This window comes from Podarcis liolepis (genome assembly GCF_965112155.1).
Source record: "Podarcis liolepis genome assembly, chromosome: 4".
NCBI classification, from domain to species: Eukaryota; Metazoa; Chordata; class Lepidosauria; order Squamata; family Lacertidae; genus Podarcis; species Podarcis liolepis.
The window spans coordinates 41475633-41494435 of record NC_139558.1 but is presented as its reverse complement, the minus strand read 5'-3'; the positions used below and the strand labels follow the sequence as shown (position 1 = coordinate 41494435).

The 18803-nt window shown below is 41.2% G+C and overlaps 2 protein-coding genes across 10 annotated transcripts in view; one reads left to right on the top strand and one right to left on the bottom strand.

Moving 5' to 3' along the window:
- The window catches only part of CTPS2 (CTP synthase 2), a 65306-nt gene that overhangs the window by 199 nt on the left and 46304 nt on the right, over positions 1–18803 (top strand). For 3 of the 8 annotated variants that reach the window (XR_014525801.1, XM_083501946.1, XM_083501945.1), the window contains exons 2-3: positions 15091–15296; positions 17926–18096. Coding sequence is in view for 7 of the 8 variants with exons in the window: in XM_083501946.1 (XP_083358072.1) it covers positions 15091–15296; positions 17926–18096 (377 nt within the window). In the remaining variant the exon portion in view is untranslated. Of the gene's footprint in view, positions 1–13409; positions 14129–15090; positions 15297–17925; positions 18097–18803 lie in introns of those variants that run through there. The other 5 variants (XM_083501947.1, XM_083501950.1, XM_083501948.1 and 2 more) reach the window with 5 other exon arrangements.
- On the bottom strand, positions 932–11512 carry SYAP1 (synapse associated protein 1). Of its 2 annotated transcripts, none has more exons than XM_083502060.1 (9): positions 11121–11512; positions 9109–9227; positions 7690–7756; positions 7104–7177; positions 6661–6800; positions 5820–5962; positions 4677–4735; positions 3510–3654; positions 932–2328 (listed from the first exon to the last, which is right to left on the bottom strand). In XM_083502060.1, exons 1-9 carry the CDS (start codon positions 11323–11325, stop codon positions 2201–2203), a joined length of 1080 nt encoding a protein of 359 aa, XP_083358186.1. In that variant the 5' UTR covers positions 11326–11512; the 3' UTR covers positions 932–2200. The 2 variants fall into 2 exon arrangements, with proteins under 2 accessions (XP_083358186.1, XP_083358187.1); XM_083502061.1 differs by having other exon boundaries at positions 10020–11485.

Below are 18803 nucleotides of genomic sequence, written 5' to 3'. Positions count from 1 at the left end.
GCTGGCGGGTGAAACCCTGGTCTCTCAAGGGGTGGGGCAATTCAGTGTGAACACAGTACAGTACCGCGAAACAGCCTGATTAGCCCTGCTTTATCCAGGAAGAAATGTACTTCGCATTAAAGGAGTAGCATCTGCAAAGAGGAGGCCTGGAGACTTATTTTTAAGATCACGGTTTCACTTCCACACTTTTAGAACAGTATGCAACTAAGTTAGAATAGATCCCGGAAATTAATGGACTCAAGGGAGTCATGTCCATTATTTTCAGTGGATCTACTCCAGGTAAGAGTAACTTTGGATACAACCCTAGTGCCCATCTAATTTAAGCACAGTGTAGTAAGTGAACACTAACTTCAGTCCAGGATACTGTTTATACATCTAAAATAAACAAGGTTTATTAAAACCAGGCATACAGGGACGTCAGATCCTTGTATGTATTCCTGTGTGTAAATCACACCCCTAGTAGTTGGTAAGGGAGAAGAATAATACAGCTTATAAGACATCCTACAAGACAAGTTAAGACTCAGCTTGGCTATACCTGCTAAAGGAAAAGCCCCCCCCCCATCCCAAGCCTAGTTTTGCAACCAGTGTGCCCTTTAAAGGAAAAACGTAATTAATCCAATCTGGCAGTGTGTAAAAGAAAACGCAATCTGCATAGAAACATCTCTTAATAAATATTTTAGGACTTTTAACATTTGTTACATTTTCAAAAAAAATAGGGTGTCTATTTTTAAAATTGACAACACCGATTACCACTTCAGATAAATTCTCTTCTAATGCACAGTATCTACTTCATTTTATATAATGTTTCCATTTTGTATTAGCCTTCTAGTATAGTAGTAGTGTATTAAACTATATACATTAGCATAATGATCCTCAGAAGTGCAGACGTCACACAAAGCCAAATAACTTGTTCATGTAGGAAAACAACAGCTTATTTATGATTCTGTGAAATCTTTATTTGGGAATTAGTAAGAAATGTCTCGTGAATCCTTTACATCTGGACATCAAGCAAAGTTAACATTATGCTTTAGCAACCATCATTTCAGTTACTAGTAACCAGTTTATTCTCCAGCAGTTTGCTCAAAAAATCAAGTTCCTAGTACTTTACATTTTTAACAAAGGCAATAGAAGTCAATTACTGACCCAAAGTTAGATGCGTAGTCTCCTGCAACACTGCTAAATATAACATATTACCTTCCATTCAGTTCTGACCCCTTTATCCAGCTGTAGTGTTGTCTTGTCAGTCTAGGATGGCAGTCATATTTTGACTTCTGATTATTCACACTACAGTGTTCCTCTCACACCTTAATAAACATTTAACACTTATGAGTATAGCACTACTCAACCACACCCACAGGCCAAGCCTGAATTTCTTGCTACACTTTGGTTCTACTTTTTAACCTATGCTTCACTCTAAAGTATATTATACATTTTAGCAATTAAATGAAGAGATACTTTTATCTTAAACAGAAGAACTGAACCGTTTTTCTTCTAAAACGCTCTATTATTCTTGGAGTGAAAAAATCCCAATAAAGTAAATGAACCCTGAGCCAGTTTATGTGCCATTTATGTATATCTTGAGCGGTCATTGTTTTCTGTCTAGTGACTAAAGTGAGGATAATTGAATCACTGAATTTTTGATTCACACCATACCATCACTCTAAACCTTCACCGCTTTTGATGTCCAGGTGCCGAGGTTCTGCTAAGATAAAAAAAGCTATAGACAAAGCCTGATAACACTTTCTAAGAGAATGTATGGTATTAAGGGACTAATACCTAGATGTATTATGAACTTATATTTATAAATGAGCCAAAGGGATCAAAATATTAACATGACTTCCTATTACTTGTAGGAATATGGTTAGAAGTTTTCAATTTTTACCCCAGTACAGAAAGCAGCTCACAAATTATTTTTAAAATTCACTTCCGATTATCCAGTTAACATTTTCCAGCAACTTTTGTTGTTTCATTAACTTTTAAAACTTGCCTCACATGCCACTGGATGATTAACAGTACTTTCAAAGAACTGTTTTTACACCCGATTACATATCACCTGGAGTCTTTCTTTCTTTCTTTCTTTCTTTCTTTCTTTCTTTCTTTCTTTCTTTCACAAAGAGCAATTTTATGCCTTAGAAAAGTCTCTGAAGCAAGTATAAAAACGGGTTCACATCAGTTTCCAAAAAACTTTTATGCAAAGTGGTTAATTTTCTCCTTGTAGCATTTCCTCTATTTCTTTGTCCCAGTTATCATCTCGTTTTTCTGACTCTGCAACTACTTCATATTCTTGAAGTTCTTGTTGTAGTTCCTTTTCCCAGTCTGCAGTTTCTTCTAAAAACAAAACATATACAGGTCACAGGGCTGAATAAATGTTGCACTAATTTACTGTAGTACTAATTTTGCTAATAAGGACTAGTCTACCCACACAACAAAATGTTGTGTACCAGTTCAAACTGCAAGTAAGGGGAAATCACAGTTGCTTAAATACTTCTCTACTTTGTTAAATTATCACTCTGTTCTCTTTGGCATTCACATTTCCAAGCTTTCTTAAGCATGAACATGTAGAAAACAAACCTGTACGTCAATAAATTACTGCTATATTTTTGACTAAAATATCTTCCAAATGCTATGCATTTGGGAATTGCCGGTGTCCAAGATTATCTAATCACATGCAAGGCATGTCAATTGAAAGAATACTCTAGAAGGGCCAGAGCTGAGCACATACAGAAATAAAACCCTTACTTGGATGTAAGTTGTATGAAAAAGCTGTTCCCAAATTAGTGACATCTAGATTTCCTTTTCAGCACTGTTCTCTTCCTTGGGATATGCACTTCTTATAAACCTAGACATCCAAGTACAGTGGTACCTCAGGTTAAGTACTTAATTCGTTGCAGAGGTCTGTTCTTAACCTGAAACTGTTCTTAACCTGAAGCACCACTTTAGCTAATGGGGCCTCCTGCTGCAGCCGCACCACCGGAGCACGATTTCTGTTCTCATGCTGAAGAAAAGTTCTTAACCTGAAGCACTATTTCTGGGTTAGCGGAGTCTGTAACCTGAAGCGTATGTAACCTGTAGCGTATGTAACCTGAGGTACCACTGTACTCTAATTCTGCAAAACCAGTTTCCTGCACATTCTGCTTCAGCCACAATCCAGGAAATAAAGGATACTGCTATTAACAATTATGGTAAGATACTTCAAGATTTCAGAATGCAGGGAAGATGAGCAGTGTTAAGAACAGGACACAATTCTCGCTTTGCTTATTATAAACCAACCTGTGAGCTTTGGATAAAGGGTGGTATAGAAACTTACTAAATCAATCAATCAATCAATCAATCAATCAATCAAATAAGCAAATAAAGGCATAAATCTTACTATTTCAGATAGCCTAGCCTCATTGGGTAAGGGGATATTTCTAAAGCTATTTTTGATTCAAATATGGAATATATTTACAAATTTAATATACCCATAATGAGAGGGAGCAGAATTTGCAAAAAGGTTTTTTTTTTTTTACCTTCTACTATAGTTGTTTCCTTGCTCTTGTCAAGTACAAGTTGTTCAATCTCTTTCCTCAAATCTTCCCGATTCAAGCTGCATGCATCAAAAGCGTCACTCACAAATTCTGATACACCTGGGCTAGTTGAAATTTCTTCTTCCTCCTTAAATTGGAGATGAGAAAGGAAGGAAATCCTTATTTACAGGAGATGGTGAAGGAATTTAAAAGTGTATATATATACTAATATCGTGGGCATTTCTCCTTAATGTTATGCACCGTTTCCCTATAGTGAAAGGGAAAACAATGAGGTCACATGCACAGAATCTCTACACAGAACAAAGGCCTAATAGGAATTTGTAAAATAGCTTAACTTCATGAGAATCACCATGGCAGGTAGAAGGGATAGATAAAGTCATTTTGTCCTCATTTTCCTTCTGTATTACTTTCTTAGGAGATATGCAATGCTAAGTCAGATGTGGAGAATCTCTGGCCCTCCACATGTTGCTAAGCTACAACTCCATCAGTCCCAGCAGACATTGTCAGGGATAGTGGGAGCGGTTGTTGGCATACATCTGTCTCAAGAGACAATGGAGTGTGACTCTGGGGATGAAGTGCAGCACTGAAGTGACCTCCCCAGGGTGCAAGCCTGGGCAGTGTGCTTGAAGGTCCTGCAACATCTGGAGGGTCAAAGGTTCCTCATACCTGGTGCTGGCCAACATTACAAAAACAGCTACCTTTGTTTTCCAGCTGGAAAATTCAGCACTGAGCTATGCCCTTGCACTATTCCTTTCCACTATCCCATCCCACATCTGGCATTAATGGTATAAATAAAATACTTGAATTAACCATAGTAAAGTGCAAAGTTTCCCAAAGAGAGGAAGTGCTGTGATACAGGGTAGGGGAAGGGAAAATTGCACTTTAGCTGCTCAGCTAGAACTTGCCAATCATAGGCAATCACTTGATTAAAAGGGTGACCTCCTTTGCTCAGGATTCTGAAGGTCCTCAAACAGCCACCATTTTAAACCTTGTTTCAGCCAAATTCTTGATTCCTCCAGTACATTTATTTAAGGGCTTTTTGTGAAGCGGTTTTGGAGTTGGCCAGACTAACATGCACCTAAAAAACTTAAAGTATAAAAAATGGTTATGCTGTAAATAGACATATTAATCTTAAATGGAGAATGTTACCTCTTGAGGCTTTAGCTGAGATTTGATCGCTACGGGTGGTGTCTTTGGTCGTACAGTTTCTAGGAAAAAGACAGAAAGGATAGAATTTAGCAGAGCATTTAAAGCTTAAGTTGTGGCTGAGTGAACAGTGACTCAAACATAACAAGCCATGGTTTTATCATTACACACAAAGTACAATACACTCACACCCTTCCTCTCTTTCTTTACACTGAGAATATTTAAAGCTTCTGGTTCTGATTTACAACAAGCTGCAGCTTCCCTTTATGTATAGGTAAAATTGTGGTTTGTACAAGCCATGTTATCAAGTTTGATTTTCTGGTTTGTTAACTATGGTTGAACAAAATGTAGTTTGAAGGTTTTTGGTCATAGTTTGCAATGTCTTTGCTTTCTTTTTTGTGGAAGAAAAAAGAGTGTGTATGTGTACAAATTCTGTGCTTGCTGAGGCTCATATGCATATGCATGACTTATTCACATGTCTGATTCCACAATTCTTGACTGGCCTTGATAGCTGAAATGGATTTTGTCGTTGCCAGGAGCTACCCATCTCCTTGTCCTTGGCCTTATACTGTGCTATAATGTGAGATTAGAGATAATACTCTGCTTCCACCTCAGACTCCAAATTTGGAGCCATGGTAGTTTGACCTTGTGCTTTCAAGGCACTCCTTGTGTTTCAGTGCAATGGCCAAACCACTCTATCTTCCCCCTAGCCTTAGAGCTAAGGAAGGAACAATGATAATCCGCACCCCCATGTTCAGCTCCTGAGGTAAAAGGCTAGGGCTTCATCCCCACCAAAAGGCAGCAGGACAAGCTTTCATGAAGAGCAAAACTCTCTACATGAAACTATTTTTAATTCTTAACAGAGAAAGTAATATAACTGAATATTGTGAAGAAATTGAACTGTAGTCCTGAACTTGTGCTATATTGTGGAAATATGTATCTTAGATTTCTCTTCCTCAATAAGAATATCTGTGGAACTATAATGGAACTATTTTGCTTGTTCTCAAATGGTTGAAGGCTAATAATTTATGAAACTTCCGCCATAAGAAATGTTTAAAAAGTGACGGAGGGAGAAAGTCTGGAATGTGCATTTGTCAGCCAGGTGAGAAAGGAGTCGCCACCCAACATAGTGAAACAAATCTCTACCTGCTAGCTGTCTGTCCTCTTGGCTGCCATTCTGCTCTTTCCTCACGGCTTGCTGTTGTGCAGCCAGTGCTGTGAGCTGTGCAGACTGCTTAATCAGGGAGACACGGTAAAAGTAATTCCTCCAAAACACATCTTCTTTTACACTGGAGACAACAAAATATATGGTTTTGATAACTACGCTATATAAATATAACATGAAACATGCATGCAAGGTGGGAGTTTACTGTATGCATAGTGGAGGGATGAGTGGAGCAGGAGATCTGCTTCGGTTTCTTCCCCGCAAAGCAGCTCAGAAGAGCTGTAGGACCTTCCAGAACAGTATGAGAGATGGCATGGAAAAAGGGGGAATTGACAAAAATCACTCTTCCTACTTTCCCACTGGAAGCCTCTGCTGGATTGGAGTTTGCAGGTGGGCATATCTGGATCCAACCTGATGGCTACAAACCTACATATATTTGGCCAGGAATAATTCCCATTGGACTAAATGGAACTTGCTTTTGAGTACTTATGCATAAGGTTGTGCTATGAGCTTACACTAAACAATTACTCGCTCTGACAAAGATAAAATAAAATTCCTCAGGGGTAGGCATAACAGTATTTGGCAAGTTAGGTTTCCAAAAAAACCAACAAACAAAAACCCGACTGAGAAATAATTGAATGTTCAGGTTTAGACTGTGACTTAAATTTCAGAATAGAATACCATGAACTATTTATTGTCACATTTTAATGTACAAATGGAAACACAATATTAGTAAATATTGCAAGTTACACAAAGCTATTATTTTTACTCAGACATAAAAAATTGTTCAACAGCTTATGAAAATATAGGCAGATCACTCACTGCTTTGGAACAAGATCAAATCTCATTCTGTTCAGAAGTTCATCTTCTTGGAGCATTACCAATGCCACTGGATACATCTGATCAAAGTCAAAATTAAATTGAACCCCAGCCGGTGGGTCACGCAGGAAGTTTCTTCGGTCCTTTGCAAAAAAATAAATAAATCCATCTGTTAATGGTGAAAAGGTTACGCTTCTGTTTCCAAAGAGCACTTGTCCATCAATTACTTTGAAAAGTAACTGATAGCACAAGCAGCTCTGCTAGATACATGGGGAAACACCTTTCAATAAAAGAAGTCTTTATATCATCAATTAGCATGATCTCACTAAATCCCATAAGCAGTTTTATTATTTAACACATTGATGCCTCAAAATGCAAAGTCCTGCTTTAGGTAGGCAAAGAGGAGGAGGAAGAACCTTAAACAGAAACAACATAATACTACTTACTGCTGATAATGCCAGTATTTGTTGCTGAATTGTTTCTTCTTCATTGCTGTCTACCCAAGGAGGCACAGCTGCTTCTGTAAGGAAAAGGGGAGCACATGTATATTGCATTCAGTATTAGAAGACATGTGAACTACAGGCATTTTTGATTGAAAAAGGCCGCTTGCCAAGATCTGTGTGACAAGTGTTCCCAACTAAATTTCATTTTAGCTGAGGGAATTAGGATGCTCCAGGTGTCCCCTGGCAGTGTGTGTACATGTGTCTGCTGCCACAGAGATCTCTGCTGTGCTATCTGAAAGCATAGGGGAATGCATGCTACTACTGCCAGTGTTCCCACTGGCAGAAAGAAATCACTGTTAAGGCTCCAAAACAGGAAGCTGCAGTGGTAGGACAGGACCTGTGATGGACCCACTAGATCCAAAGCTGGTTCATTTCCAAAAGAGGGACCCAATCTAAATACCTGTGCTGTGCCGGCCTGCAACAAAACCCAAAACTTTTACACCCTGGCTAACAGGGCTGCAGATGCAACAGGGATTCCATTGCCCTGTGTCTTCCCAGCCCTGGTTAAGATTACGCTGTTATGCATTACCTGATTTCTTTGTTTGCTGCTGTTGAACAAATTTTTTCTGCTCCTTCTGAAAATCTCCTATAATTGTCTATAAGAAAAAACAAAGTTATATATAGAACAGCAATAAATTTGCCAGACTACTTGGGTTCTCACTGTTACCAACAACTTATTTACATGTAAAACTGGAATCTATTTGTATTGCCCAAAGTCAACCAAATTCCTATCTGTAACATGTATATATCAGATTTCAATAGTACATCCAAATACTTGCACATTGTATAGTGTCTTGAATGTAACAGCCTTCAATACAAAGGTTTAGATCCAGACTATGCACAGATGCAACTCCATCCATGCAGCCCTCTTCTGGAGGAAGGTTGGGGAGGCTATTTTCATATATTTGCCCTGCTGTCTCCTGAAAATCTCTTCCAAAGGACTGGAGTATGTCCTGGTACAGCATGGGAGATGGCACAGAGGGCTTTAGGGGGAATTGGCAAAAGAGTCTCTACCCATCTTTCTTCAGCAGGCACCTCCACTGGATCTTGATCTCTTGCTTTCATGAAAGGAGCTCTTCCGCTCATGAAAGGTGGGTCTGGAGCCAACCTAAAGAACTTCAGGCTGAGTACTGGGATACCTCCACATCCCTTCCTCTCTTAACCTGTCAGACTCTGCCCCCTTTCTTCTACCAGCATAATTATTTGTTATGATATAGGCATGAGAGGAGAGGAATAACCAATAGTATCCCATAAACATATTTTTAAAAAAACCTTTAAAAATGTGCAGTGTGTGTGTGCAAGCTGTGATTAAACCAACTGGGAATTTTCTATTGTATTTGACAAAAACTGCTAGAAGACCCAATGCAGTTCTTCCAATCTTCTGAGCTAGCATAGGGACACCTACAGCAGTCAGTATGCAGGCTCATGTGTAACAGGTTTCAGAAACAAACAAATAATAAGTCTGAGGGCAGGTTTAACTGACTGCACTGAAGAGAAACATTATCAGATATCTTTTGTTAATCTTTATATCTCTTAAAACTGTTTACACAAAGAAATTTGCATATTGTCGACAATAGCTTTCAAATATAACACAAATTGCAACACAAATTGCAAATTTGCAACACAAATTGATATATTTTTTGTAAACTGCTTACAATTGTTCCAGGATATTTCCTGTGTGTGCTTGGTTTGCCTGAATTATATTACTGCATTATTAAGTATAAAATTTTAAATGAGTGGTACTGATTAATTCATGTTTTTAAAACATTCCTAAAGTAGCTCAATTAAGTTTTTATTAGCTGCTGATCTGGCTTACATTTCAGTACAGCGCTTGATCAAAACACTTTATTGCCACTAAACCCATAATGTCAGTAGCCTTAAATATAAGCAGAACATGCAAGAGCAGATACCAAATTTATTAACAAATTATTTACAGCATAAACGTTACCTTGTCAATTATATTTTCTATTTTCCCTTCTTCTACAGACTTCTTTATAGTTTGTGCCGTTTCAGCAACTGACTCAGATATCTTTTTTGTGGCAGTAGTGGCAAAACTGAAGAGATAACCTTTTGGAAATAAGACAATTAAATTTTTCTTTATTACAAAGTCTTTAAGATATGCTGCACGATAACCTACTAGGACCTTACAGAGTCAAGTCATTCAGTTCTTCCAATTCCTAGAACAGTGTGGTCTAATGTGCAGGCCTTAAGGCATTTTTGGTAGCCCTCAGCAACAATTCACACCCCCACACCCGCTTTGCCTTGTGTTGCATAAGGAAAGCCAGGTGAGGGATGGGCTTTGGTAAGGTAGTGTGAGGGCTCTGACAGGGTCCTAGAGCCCTCCACTCTCCTTCCCAAAGCCTGGTACCTTGCCAGGGGCGGACTTTGGTCTTTCAGATTTCAGCAGTGCCCTATGCGAGGCCAAAATTTGGCACCCCCAGTCTTCTTGATTTTAATTTTGCTCAGTTCACTACATCATAGTTGCAATACCCTGCAGTTCTCCCTAGGCTCAATGCCAATGGCGGCTGAACTGGCCATGCTGCCCTAAATCCACCTCTGGCCTCATCCAGCTTTGGGAATGCAGCACGAGGACTTGGGGGTGTCAAATGTTTGCCTCTCCCCCCACTTGATAAGGCAGTGTGTGGCCTGTGGGTTCTGTGCCAAAGCACTCTTGCTACCCACTTGATATGAAAAGTTGGACCACCCTGTCCTAGAAAAACACATGATATTGATGCACAGGCCACATTAATTTCCATCTACCTATTTGTGTGTGTGGCAGATGTGAGGAATTCTGGACTGCACATCTTGTACAGCGGGAAAGAGCAATGTGTATTATGTAAAAATTTAAGGTAACAGTACCTTTTCCAAGATGCTGCATTTGAAGCTGTTCTAAAGTACACAGCAATAGAAAAGGAATCCATTATGAAGACAATCTGTTTTGCAGACATAAAAAGCTAACATTTATTTGTATCACTGATAACCTAATGCCTTATTTTAGCTGGATTTGTTGTTACATTAAGAAAAATCTAACTACTCCGGAATTAGTGCTTTACTGTTTACTATCCATTCCTCAGTTGTAATTTAAAGTCAATTGTGGTAGTTTCTATTAAATTCAAAGCAAATAATGACAATTTAGTAAAGCTCAAAATGTTGATAGAGAAATCTAGTTATGTTCAGAGAAGTCACATACTACTTTTAATAACTCAAGCGGTATCATTATTGCAAATTGGAAACGACCAACAGGGCTTGCATAAAGATACAGTACTGTTATTTCCCTTTAATAACACATCCAGAGACCATAATTTTGAAGTGTTCCTATTTTTAAAAAGAGTCATACCCCACCTAACCACAGAAAACACTAGGCACAAAGCTGACATCCCACTGTTTTTGTTAACGTCACTTATGTTTTAAGATGTATGGAACTGTAACAGAACATATCTTGAACCTTTTCTAGTGTCCCTGAAAGAGGTGAGTGATTTGAGTTTTTCTCGTCCTTAAAAGATGCAACTCTTTAAGAGATGTTGGGGTGCTCACTGAAGGAGAAGCAATAATTTCAAAAGGAAGTTAGCTCAGAAATAAGGCTCGCAGAAGTGGGTGAAGCTTACTCCCCGAGTACTCGCACATAGAACTACTTAGCTGCAACCCACAATCCATACTAACGGAAGCAACTTCCATGGAGTAAAACAGGCTACAGGCTGCTGCTTTGAAAGCCGCACTTAGGTTGGCAGTAATCCCTAGTGAGCACACTCCTGCGAAGCTCCACGCTGCGGAAGTGCACGTCCAGGGGGGCTTAACTCCAAGCAACTGCGAAGAGGGTACCTGAGCAGGTGGCTTGCTACATTAATAGGGCGGCTGTGGGGGTTAGTTATATGAGCTTGAAGGGATGCTTTGGGAGTCTGGACGCGAGAAAGGAAGGCCTTTGGGGAAAGGGCGTTAAAGGGGAGCAAGGGAGACACTCACTGCCCAGCCCCTTCGCCTGGTTCAGAAGCGGGTCCGAGTCCCTCTGCAGCTCCACCTGCTCCGGGCTCCGCACTGCCGCGTCCCCTCCAGTCCCCTCTTCTCCCTCCTCGGCAGCAGCAGCTCCGGCTTCCCCTTCGAGGAGAGGCGGCTTCTCTTCTTCGCCTTCCCGGCTCATGCCGAACCAGCCGCTCAGGCCGCGCAGCATCCTTACTAAGTGGCGAAACGCCGCCCCCTTCGAGCAGGTCGCCTACTAATGCAGCGCCAAAGCCCCGCACCCCCAACCCCTTCAACCGTTTCCAACGACTTCACGGGAACGGCGCCCCTTCCTGAGAGCAAGGCAACGTTGTTTGTTTCCGGAAAAGGGTGCTCGGCTACTTCCGAGTTACGTCACCCCGACGCGTCACCGCGGGCACCGACGCTCTAGGCTTCATCTCCACGCCTCCAAATGGCTTTGGCTGGATATAGTTATATTGTTCATCCTGCCCGTGTGCGTTTGTTCGAAAGAGCTCCTTCCTTCGACAATGTTAAGATTGTTTCTTCGAAAAGAAATTTTTGAGTCACGTAGCGTCATATTTTTATACCTTGCATTTAGTAATGTTGTAGTGGAAGTCTCTCTCCCCCCCCCCCCCAGCCTTAAATGCAATATCTTTAGGCGAGCCTACGAAGAACCAGGCTGCAGCACCTGAAAGAATGAGACTAGCCCGCGCTTAACGTGGGCACAGCACAGGGGAATTTACTTTCAAACAAACATGCAGAGGATTGCGCTGTAACATTATGATGGCATAAGCTTTCATGAAGGGAACTGAAGCCCACAAAAGTGTGTGCATCATAAATACGTAGTGGTGCAACGCTACGCTTCTCTGCTCAGCATGCCCCACTTAGTTCAATGGGACTTGTTTACAGGTGTGCATTGGTCTGCTGCCTTATTAGATTTTCAGCTATTACAACTCTTGCTTTTTTTTTACTGTAGCAGATTCCCTTCTGAAGGTTTTCAGCAGTGATTACTAGTTATCCTACATTAATCGTGGTTTAATAAATACAGCTAATTGAACTTCAGTTCCCATCCTGAACACTGTTAAGGAGTACTAATGCTAAAGGGACTAATCAAGGCTGTCACACTAGAGTTTTGTGCCAAAAAAGGAGTAATTATAATAGAGCAAATAATGAAAAGCACAAATGAATAATTAGGTCCCAGAGCTTGTCCAAAGAGATTTCAGGATAAACTAGCACATGATACAGCCATCTCTTCAGACGCGTAGATTTAAAAGAATCAAATGCATGCTAGTAAAGCTGAAATCTCGTATGTGCATTTTCTAGAGAGTAGCTCTAGTAAACTTGTTCTTGGCCATATAAAACATTCAGGATTGTGTTGCGACCCTATAGCTTGGTACTAAGCATATTAACAGTGCCCCCAGGGCTATTGGATGGGTGGCTGAGGGGAACTTTAGCTGTCCTGGTTGCTGGACTCCAACTCTCATTTTTCCCATTGGCCAATGCTGACTGATGCTGATGGAGTCCAACAGTATCTGAATGGCCACAGGATCCCACATCTGTTTCAAGGTAATAACTGAGTGGCTGAATATTCAAAAATCAAATATTTGCCTTTAGTGTAGGCCAAGGGACAATATTATAAAGCAGACATTGCTATGGACTCCTAGGTCTTTGCAAATCATTCAGCCTCTTTTGTAAAAATGGGCCTTAATACACTTCTATTCCACGCCTGCTTCTTCCCTGGCGAGGAGGGGGCACCATTTTGTCATTCGCCAAAATGTATTGAGCTGGCCCTACATATTGATTTTGTGGGCCAAAAAGCTCCGACACAGATGGCAGGCAGCCTGTGGCACTGGTACTCCATAAGTTGCAGGAGCAGCTGAAGAAGGTCTTGGGGACCTGGTTATGGTGCGAAGCCAGCCCTCCTCCTTCCTTGCTGCCTACCTGTCACCTCAGTCACCCACAGAAGTGATTCTTTCATCACTGTGCATGCGAACGGTGCACAAATCTGCCCTGCGGCCAAATCTGGTGGCTCGCATGCATGATAGAAAGCGAGTGTCATTATTAGCAGGTTACAGGTAGCCGTGTTAGTCTGCCATAGTCGAAACAAAATAAAAAAATAAAAAATAAAAAATCCTTCCAGCAGCACCTTAGAGACCAACTAAGTTAGTTATTGGTATGCGCTTTCGTGTGCATGCACACTTCTTCAGATACACACTGAAACAGAAGTCACCAGACCCTCATATAGAGTGAGAGGGTGGGAAGGGGTATTACTCAGAAGGGTGGTGGGAATGGGTGGAGGCAAACGGCGCTGCCTCTGTGCGCGTGCAGAGCGCATTCCGCCTCATTCCCTCTGGGGTTAAGAAGGCAGGACTTCTGCGCTTCAGGGACCCGTTTTTCTGAAGGAAAAAAACCACAGCGGCTGGGCTTGAGAGTTTTGAGCCCCCCCCCCCTCTAGCGGCCGCTTGGGATAGGGCTCCTGCGAAAGCGGCCGTCTCCTTGCAACCAGCCGGCGGGGAGGGGGCGGCGACGGCTGGGGAACTTGGCTGCGACGGTGACGCCGCTTCTAGGACTGCGCCGGGCGCAGGTAAGCGGCCTCTCGGGCCTCCTCACCAGGGCGAGCGCGCTGGCTCTCCTGAGCGACCACGGGAGGCCCCCGCGGCGGCGGCAGGAGGAGGAGCGCTGGCCAAGTCCCTCTCCCGCCCCCTGGGGCGCAGTGGGCGCCCCGTCCCGCGGCCATGGCGGCGGCATGAAGGCTGGCTCCCTAAGGGGTTGGTTCCTAGAACAGGCAAAGCAAAGCTTCGGGCCTCCTCCTTGCTTGGATCCCTCCTCTACGCGACGGCGATAACAGGTGCAGGATTCGGGTTTCCGTTCCTCATCTTACCTACCGCCCGCACTCAATTCCCGGGAAGGGGGATCTTTTAATACGCCACACTTTATAGAGTCCCTTCCAGAGCGAGTTTATTTATTGATTGCGTTTATTGCTCCGCGGTTCGCCCTCCAAACAACCCTGCGAGGTAGGTTGACCTGGGAGATTGTGACTGGGCCAGTCGTTGCTGTGTCCCAAGAGTACAACCGCTGCACTATTATACATGGTTGTTTAGCTTTGGCGCTCTTAAAAAAAGTGCAGTGCTGTGCCACAAAACAAGTATTTATTTGTTAATAAATAATTCGTTGCAAGGGTGGATAATTAAAACACTGGAAGGACGCATCTGGAAGGCCTCATCCCTGGCATTGGCAGCTGTTCCCTAGGATGCCAGATAAGTGTTTTTCCCAGAGATGCCAGGGATTAGACCTGAGACCTTCTGCAAGCAAAGCATATGCTCCACCACTGTCCATTTAGCTCAGTATTTTGCCTTCCGCAATGCATCATGTACAAGAACAAGAGTACTGTGCGTGGACCCTTTGGAGTTCCCTTGTTCAGGGTTTTAGGGATCCGGCCATACCTTCTTTCAGAATTCTCCATTCTGTTGCTCCCAATCAAGTTTAGCAATCTGTGGCCCCTCACCATACCCAGTCCTCATTGAACTGTTCTGTTTTCCCCCACCACTTTAACATTTATTGTTAAAAATATTTTTTCTGCTATTGTAAGCTTTGAGGCACCCTCTCTCTTGTTTCTCATTAGCCCAGTTTTGGCTACATAGCTGTCATTAACTTAGCACCTAAATTTGTTGATTGTCGATATGATTCCTGTCATTAGGAATACTCTGAACATCATATTGCCTTCTTGGATACTCTGCCTTGTTGCTGGTGGTGTTGAAGATCCTGTCTTTAGGCATTTCTCTGTCCTTCCTTGAACCTATTTATATTGCTGTCTTCTGGTGTCAGTGAAGAATTTTAGAACAACAAAAATTCCACAGGGAGTTCCATGAAAAGCGTGAAAAATACTTTTCCATATTGAAAATAGCTCCAGCTTTTCTTCTTTTTATGGGGAAATACATAGTATTTCATAAGTTCACTTTTAACTCTTCATTTTTAGATTTCAAGCTCAAGTACCACAGTGTATCCATAATTATCCCATGAAGTACATCCTGGTAACTGGTGGTGTCATCTCAGGCATTGGTAAAGGAATTATTGCAAGCAGCATAGGCACCATCTTGAAATCATGCGGTCTACGAGTTACTGCAATCAAAATAGATCCTTACATTAACATAGATGCTGGAACCTTCTCGCCATATGAACATGGTATGAGTGACACAAACGCCTTTTCCCTGCAAATTTGGTTGCATTCCTTTTTATTGAGAAATTGATCTTTCTTTTTTTGTAATATGAAGCTGTGAAATGTCCGATATAGTAGAGGCTTAAGTATTGTATTTATGCATGACTGTAGAAACAGAAGTCATGCTGAGTTCAATGAGGTGCCTAAAACTGCAATCCAATGCACTTTTAACTAGGAGTAAGTCTCATTGAACTCAGTAGGACCTATGTCTCAGTAAACACACTTATCTTGCATTTCTCTCAGTTAACTGCCCAGTGTGATATCTAACATGTGTTTATCTTGCATAGGATTGGTTCACATTTGTTAGGATCTAGTTCTCTGCTCCTGCCAGTCCTCCTACATGATTACCCATCTTGTGTCCTCCTGCACTGGGTTTTTTCTGAGACATCTGAACTGTCTATAGAGATTTCTGAATTGGATTTGGTCTCTGCAGAGTTTCTGGATTCATGACATATGAGAATTAGGGGAAGGGGGAGGCATTGCTCTTGCTTTGATTATCACTAGTAACCTCTGATCCAGCCTAAGCCTGCATAACTTTTGATGTTGATGTAGACCAGTTATATATTGTCATAAATTTGGGGGGAGATGAGAGACTCCCCCTAAACCCAGGAAATTAATGAATGTCAGAATCTAGTTAATATTTGTACTACTGAATGGAAGATTGCAGGCCAGTGGAAAAATACAGGCTAAGCTTCCTTTCCAAGCCAGGGCCTTGCCTGGGCTAGAGAGGTTAACATGACAAAAGGTGTTGATGACCCACATCCAAGAGGAATCCTTGGGCCTGGGCAGACAGGAGTTGCTTATATGACAGGGAGGGGGCAGGTTGTACTCAGAGGAAAAATGTTCCTGTAAAAAACTAGATTTGGAATAGCAGATGGATGAGGAGGAGTTATTTGGGCAAGAGGTGTGCTGGGAAGGAGAGCAAAGGCAGATCCATCTTGGTAGACTGGCTGAACGCAGGCTGAGAGAGATGCCTTGGAGTCCAGTGTTGCAGTGCTGTGGGGGAACAAACCCCTCTTGATATGACCATTCTGTAAGATCTGAGCTCCCTCCATCCAAATTCAGGTATAAATATGCCACATCTTGATTCTCAGCAGAAACACAAACCCGTGGTGAGCACCTGGAACCCCCTGTAATCTTGCTACCACTCAGCAGAGTTTGGGGTTGACGTGCCACCTATGTAACAATATAAACAGGAGTTAGATTTAAAGCACCAGAAAGGTATGCGGTTGGGTGATTCTGAACCTTGGCCTCACTCGCCCCCTATGACTTTTTATTTCAGCCAGGATCACTTTTACTATTTGAGTCTGTTTGGAGGAAAGGTCTCACAGGGTTTGATGAACTTTGGGAGTAGCTGATGGGGAAAGTTCAATATCCCCCACCCATGTGTTCCTTTTGCATTATAAATCAAGTGTTTTCCGCTATTGAGGCCAGTCCATATTTGAAGACTGATCTATCACAATCATGTCTAATTTGGGCCTCTGTTTTCTATATGGTTCTAACCAGGTTTACTAGAATAACTGGGACTTGTGAACTAATATAATCTTGCAGTTATAAGAAAAGGAAATAACTTGCAGACAGAGGTTATAAGGACATAGCTACTAAGACGGAACGCCTAATTTGTAGGATTTTTATTCTGATACATTACAGGGTAATTAAGTTGAGATTTATTGTTAAGAATCTCAACAGCATAGAATCACTCAAAAGAGCTGGCTGTAAAATGTGATGCATTTTATATTAGACCTAATGTAGTAGGTGAATTTTTAACAGTAGCCTTTGGCACTGACATCTGTGACATATGATTTCTGGTAGAGGTAGCTGACCGTGGTAATGCAGATCATGGAATATATTTTATGACTTAACTAATTATTTTTATTTTGTAAGAGATGATGCAAGGTGGCCTTTCTGCCGAGCTAATCATTCTTTTTGTGTTAGTTAATTTCTCCTTGACCCAAGCATACAAGAAGAAAATGTGTCAGGGCATTAAGGATATATGGTAGGCCCAGAGCAGAAAAACAGTGTGGGAAAATGGAAATCCCTTTTCAGCCTCATTCTAAAATATAATGAATGTTCATGTAATTTCATGGATTTGGATATTTTTACCAAATGATTCCCCCCCCCCCCATGATTTTACCACCCCGAAATGGTATTAAGATTTCTCCAAGTTGTTTACATTGCATCTGCTAGTGGAAATTAGTTTTGTTTTTAGCTTATTTTTAACCATTATACATTGCCTTTCTGCTACTAAGAAATTACCTCCGTTCAACATCAGTACTTTTGAAATATGCACTTTGTCTCTTAAAAGTAACTTGTCCTTCTGTCTTATTTTATGTTTTTGTGCTTCTTGTTACTTTTGTATTGACTTTGTTTTTTTTAATAATTTTTTTTCACGTACTTAGAGCAGACCTTTACTTCTCTGCATACTGAAACTAGTAAAAGCTCCTGGTTCACAGTCAAATATAAAAGGCATATTCTTTAATTTGGACACATAGAACGGATGTACTTGAAATATATGTTTGTGCCTAACATTGTGAGATTGAAGAATAAATATGTATGTTTCACCAAAATATGTAAAAGCATGATTTGTTTCTTTAGGTGAAGTTTTTGTGCTAAACGATGGTGGAGAAGTTGACCTCGACTTGGGAAACTATGAACGATTCTTGGATATTAACCTTTACAAGGATAACAACATCACCACTGGAAAGATCTATCAGCATGTCATCAATAAAGAAAGGCATGGAGATTACATGGGAAAAACAGTTCAAGGTGCTTTATCATATTTATATTCTGCCCTCCCTTCCTCCCTCTGTCATCATCCCAAGTTATCTTGTTGACAACAACCCCTGGGTGTTAGATTAGACTGAGAGATTGTGATTTGGCCAAGGCCACCCAGTGATCTTTGAGCAGAGGTTTGATCAGAGGACTTCCAAATCCAAAGTCTTCAGTCATCTTCATATGGATTAGTTTAGTGTCTCATAACCAAAGTGTGGTATAATTGCCATTTAAAAAAATATATATTTATTTATTAGCTTAGTGTTCAAAGCACACACCTAATGTATTTGACTGATGAAATAATCTTTGCAGGGCTGGCATCCCACTTGCCATATTTGTCTCTGTGATACTTTTTTCTTATTTAAATGCATAACCTTGCCTGGATGCCAAGTAGCAATAAAACTGTTCAAAATGTTGAAAGCAAATGATGACGACGTATGTACAGTATTTATAGAGGCATGTTTTAAAAATCTTATGTAGAAGTGTTCAAACCACTTTATCAGTGTTTCTAATAGTATAAAACCAGCCCAAATTGGGTGAGTTCCAACATTTCACTAGCTGATACTGTGGGACTTCTCATTCCTTTTCTCCCTCCTGAATCACCCTGTTACCTTTCCCCCAGGTTGCGTCAGACAGTCCCCCAACCCTCTAAGCATATTGTTTCCTCCCTCCTAAAGAGGAAATCATGTTTGTTCAAGAAG

Bases quoted from the DNA above. Each gene is read 5' to 3' on its own strand.
- SYAP1 (XM_083502060.1), bottom strand. From the start codon at position 11,325: ATGCTGCGCGGCCTGAGCGGCTGGTTCGGCATGAGCCGGGAAGGCGAA. The intron at 5,963-6,660 runs GTGAGTGATCTG...TGTTGTCTCCAG, and splicing joins TTTGATCTTGTTCCAAAGCA to TGTAAAAGAAGATGTGTTTT. The intron at 4,736-5,819 runs GTAGAGATTTGT...TCTTTTTCCTAG, and splicing joins AGAGGACAGACAGCTAGCAG to AAACTGTACGACCAAAGACA.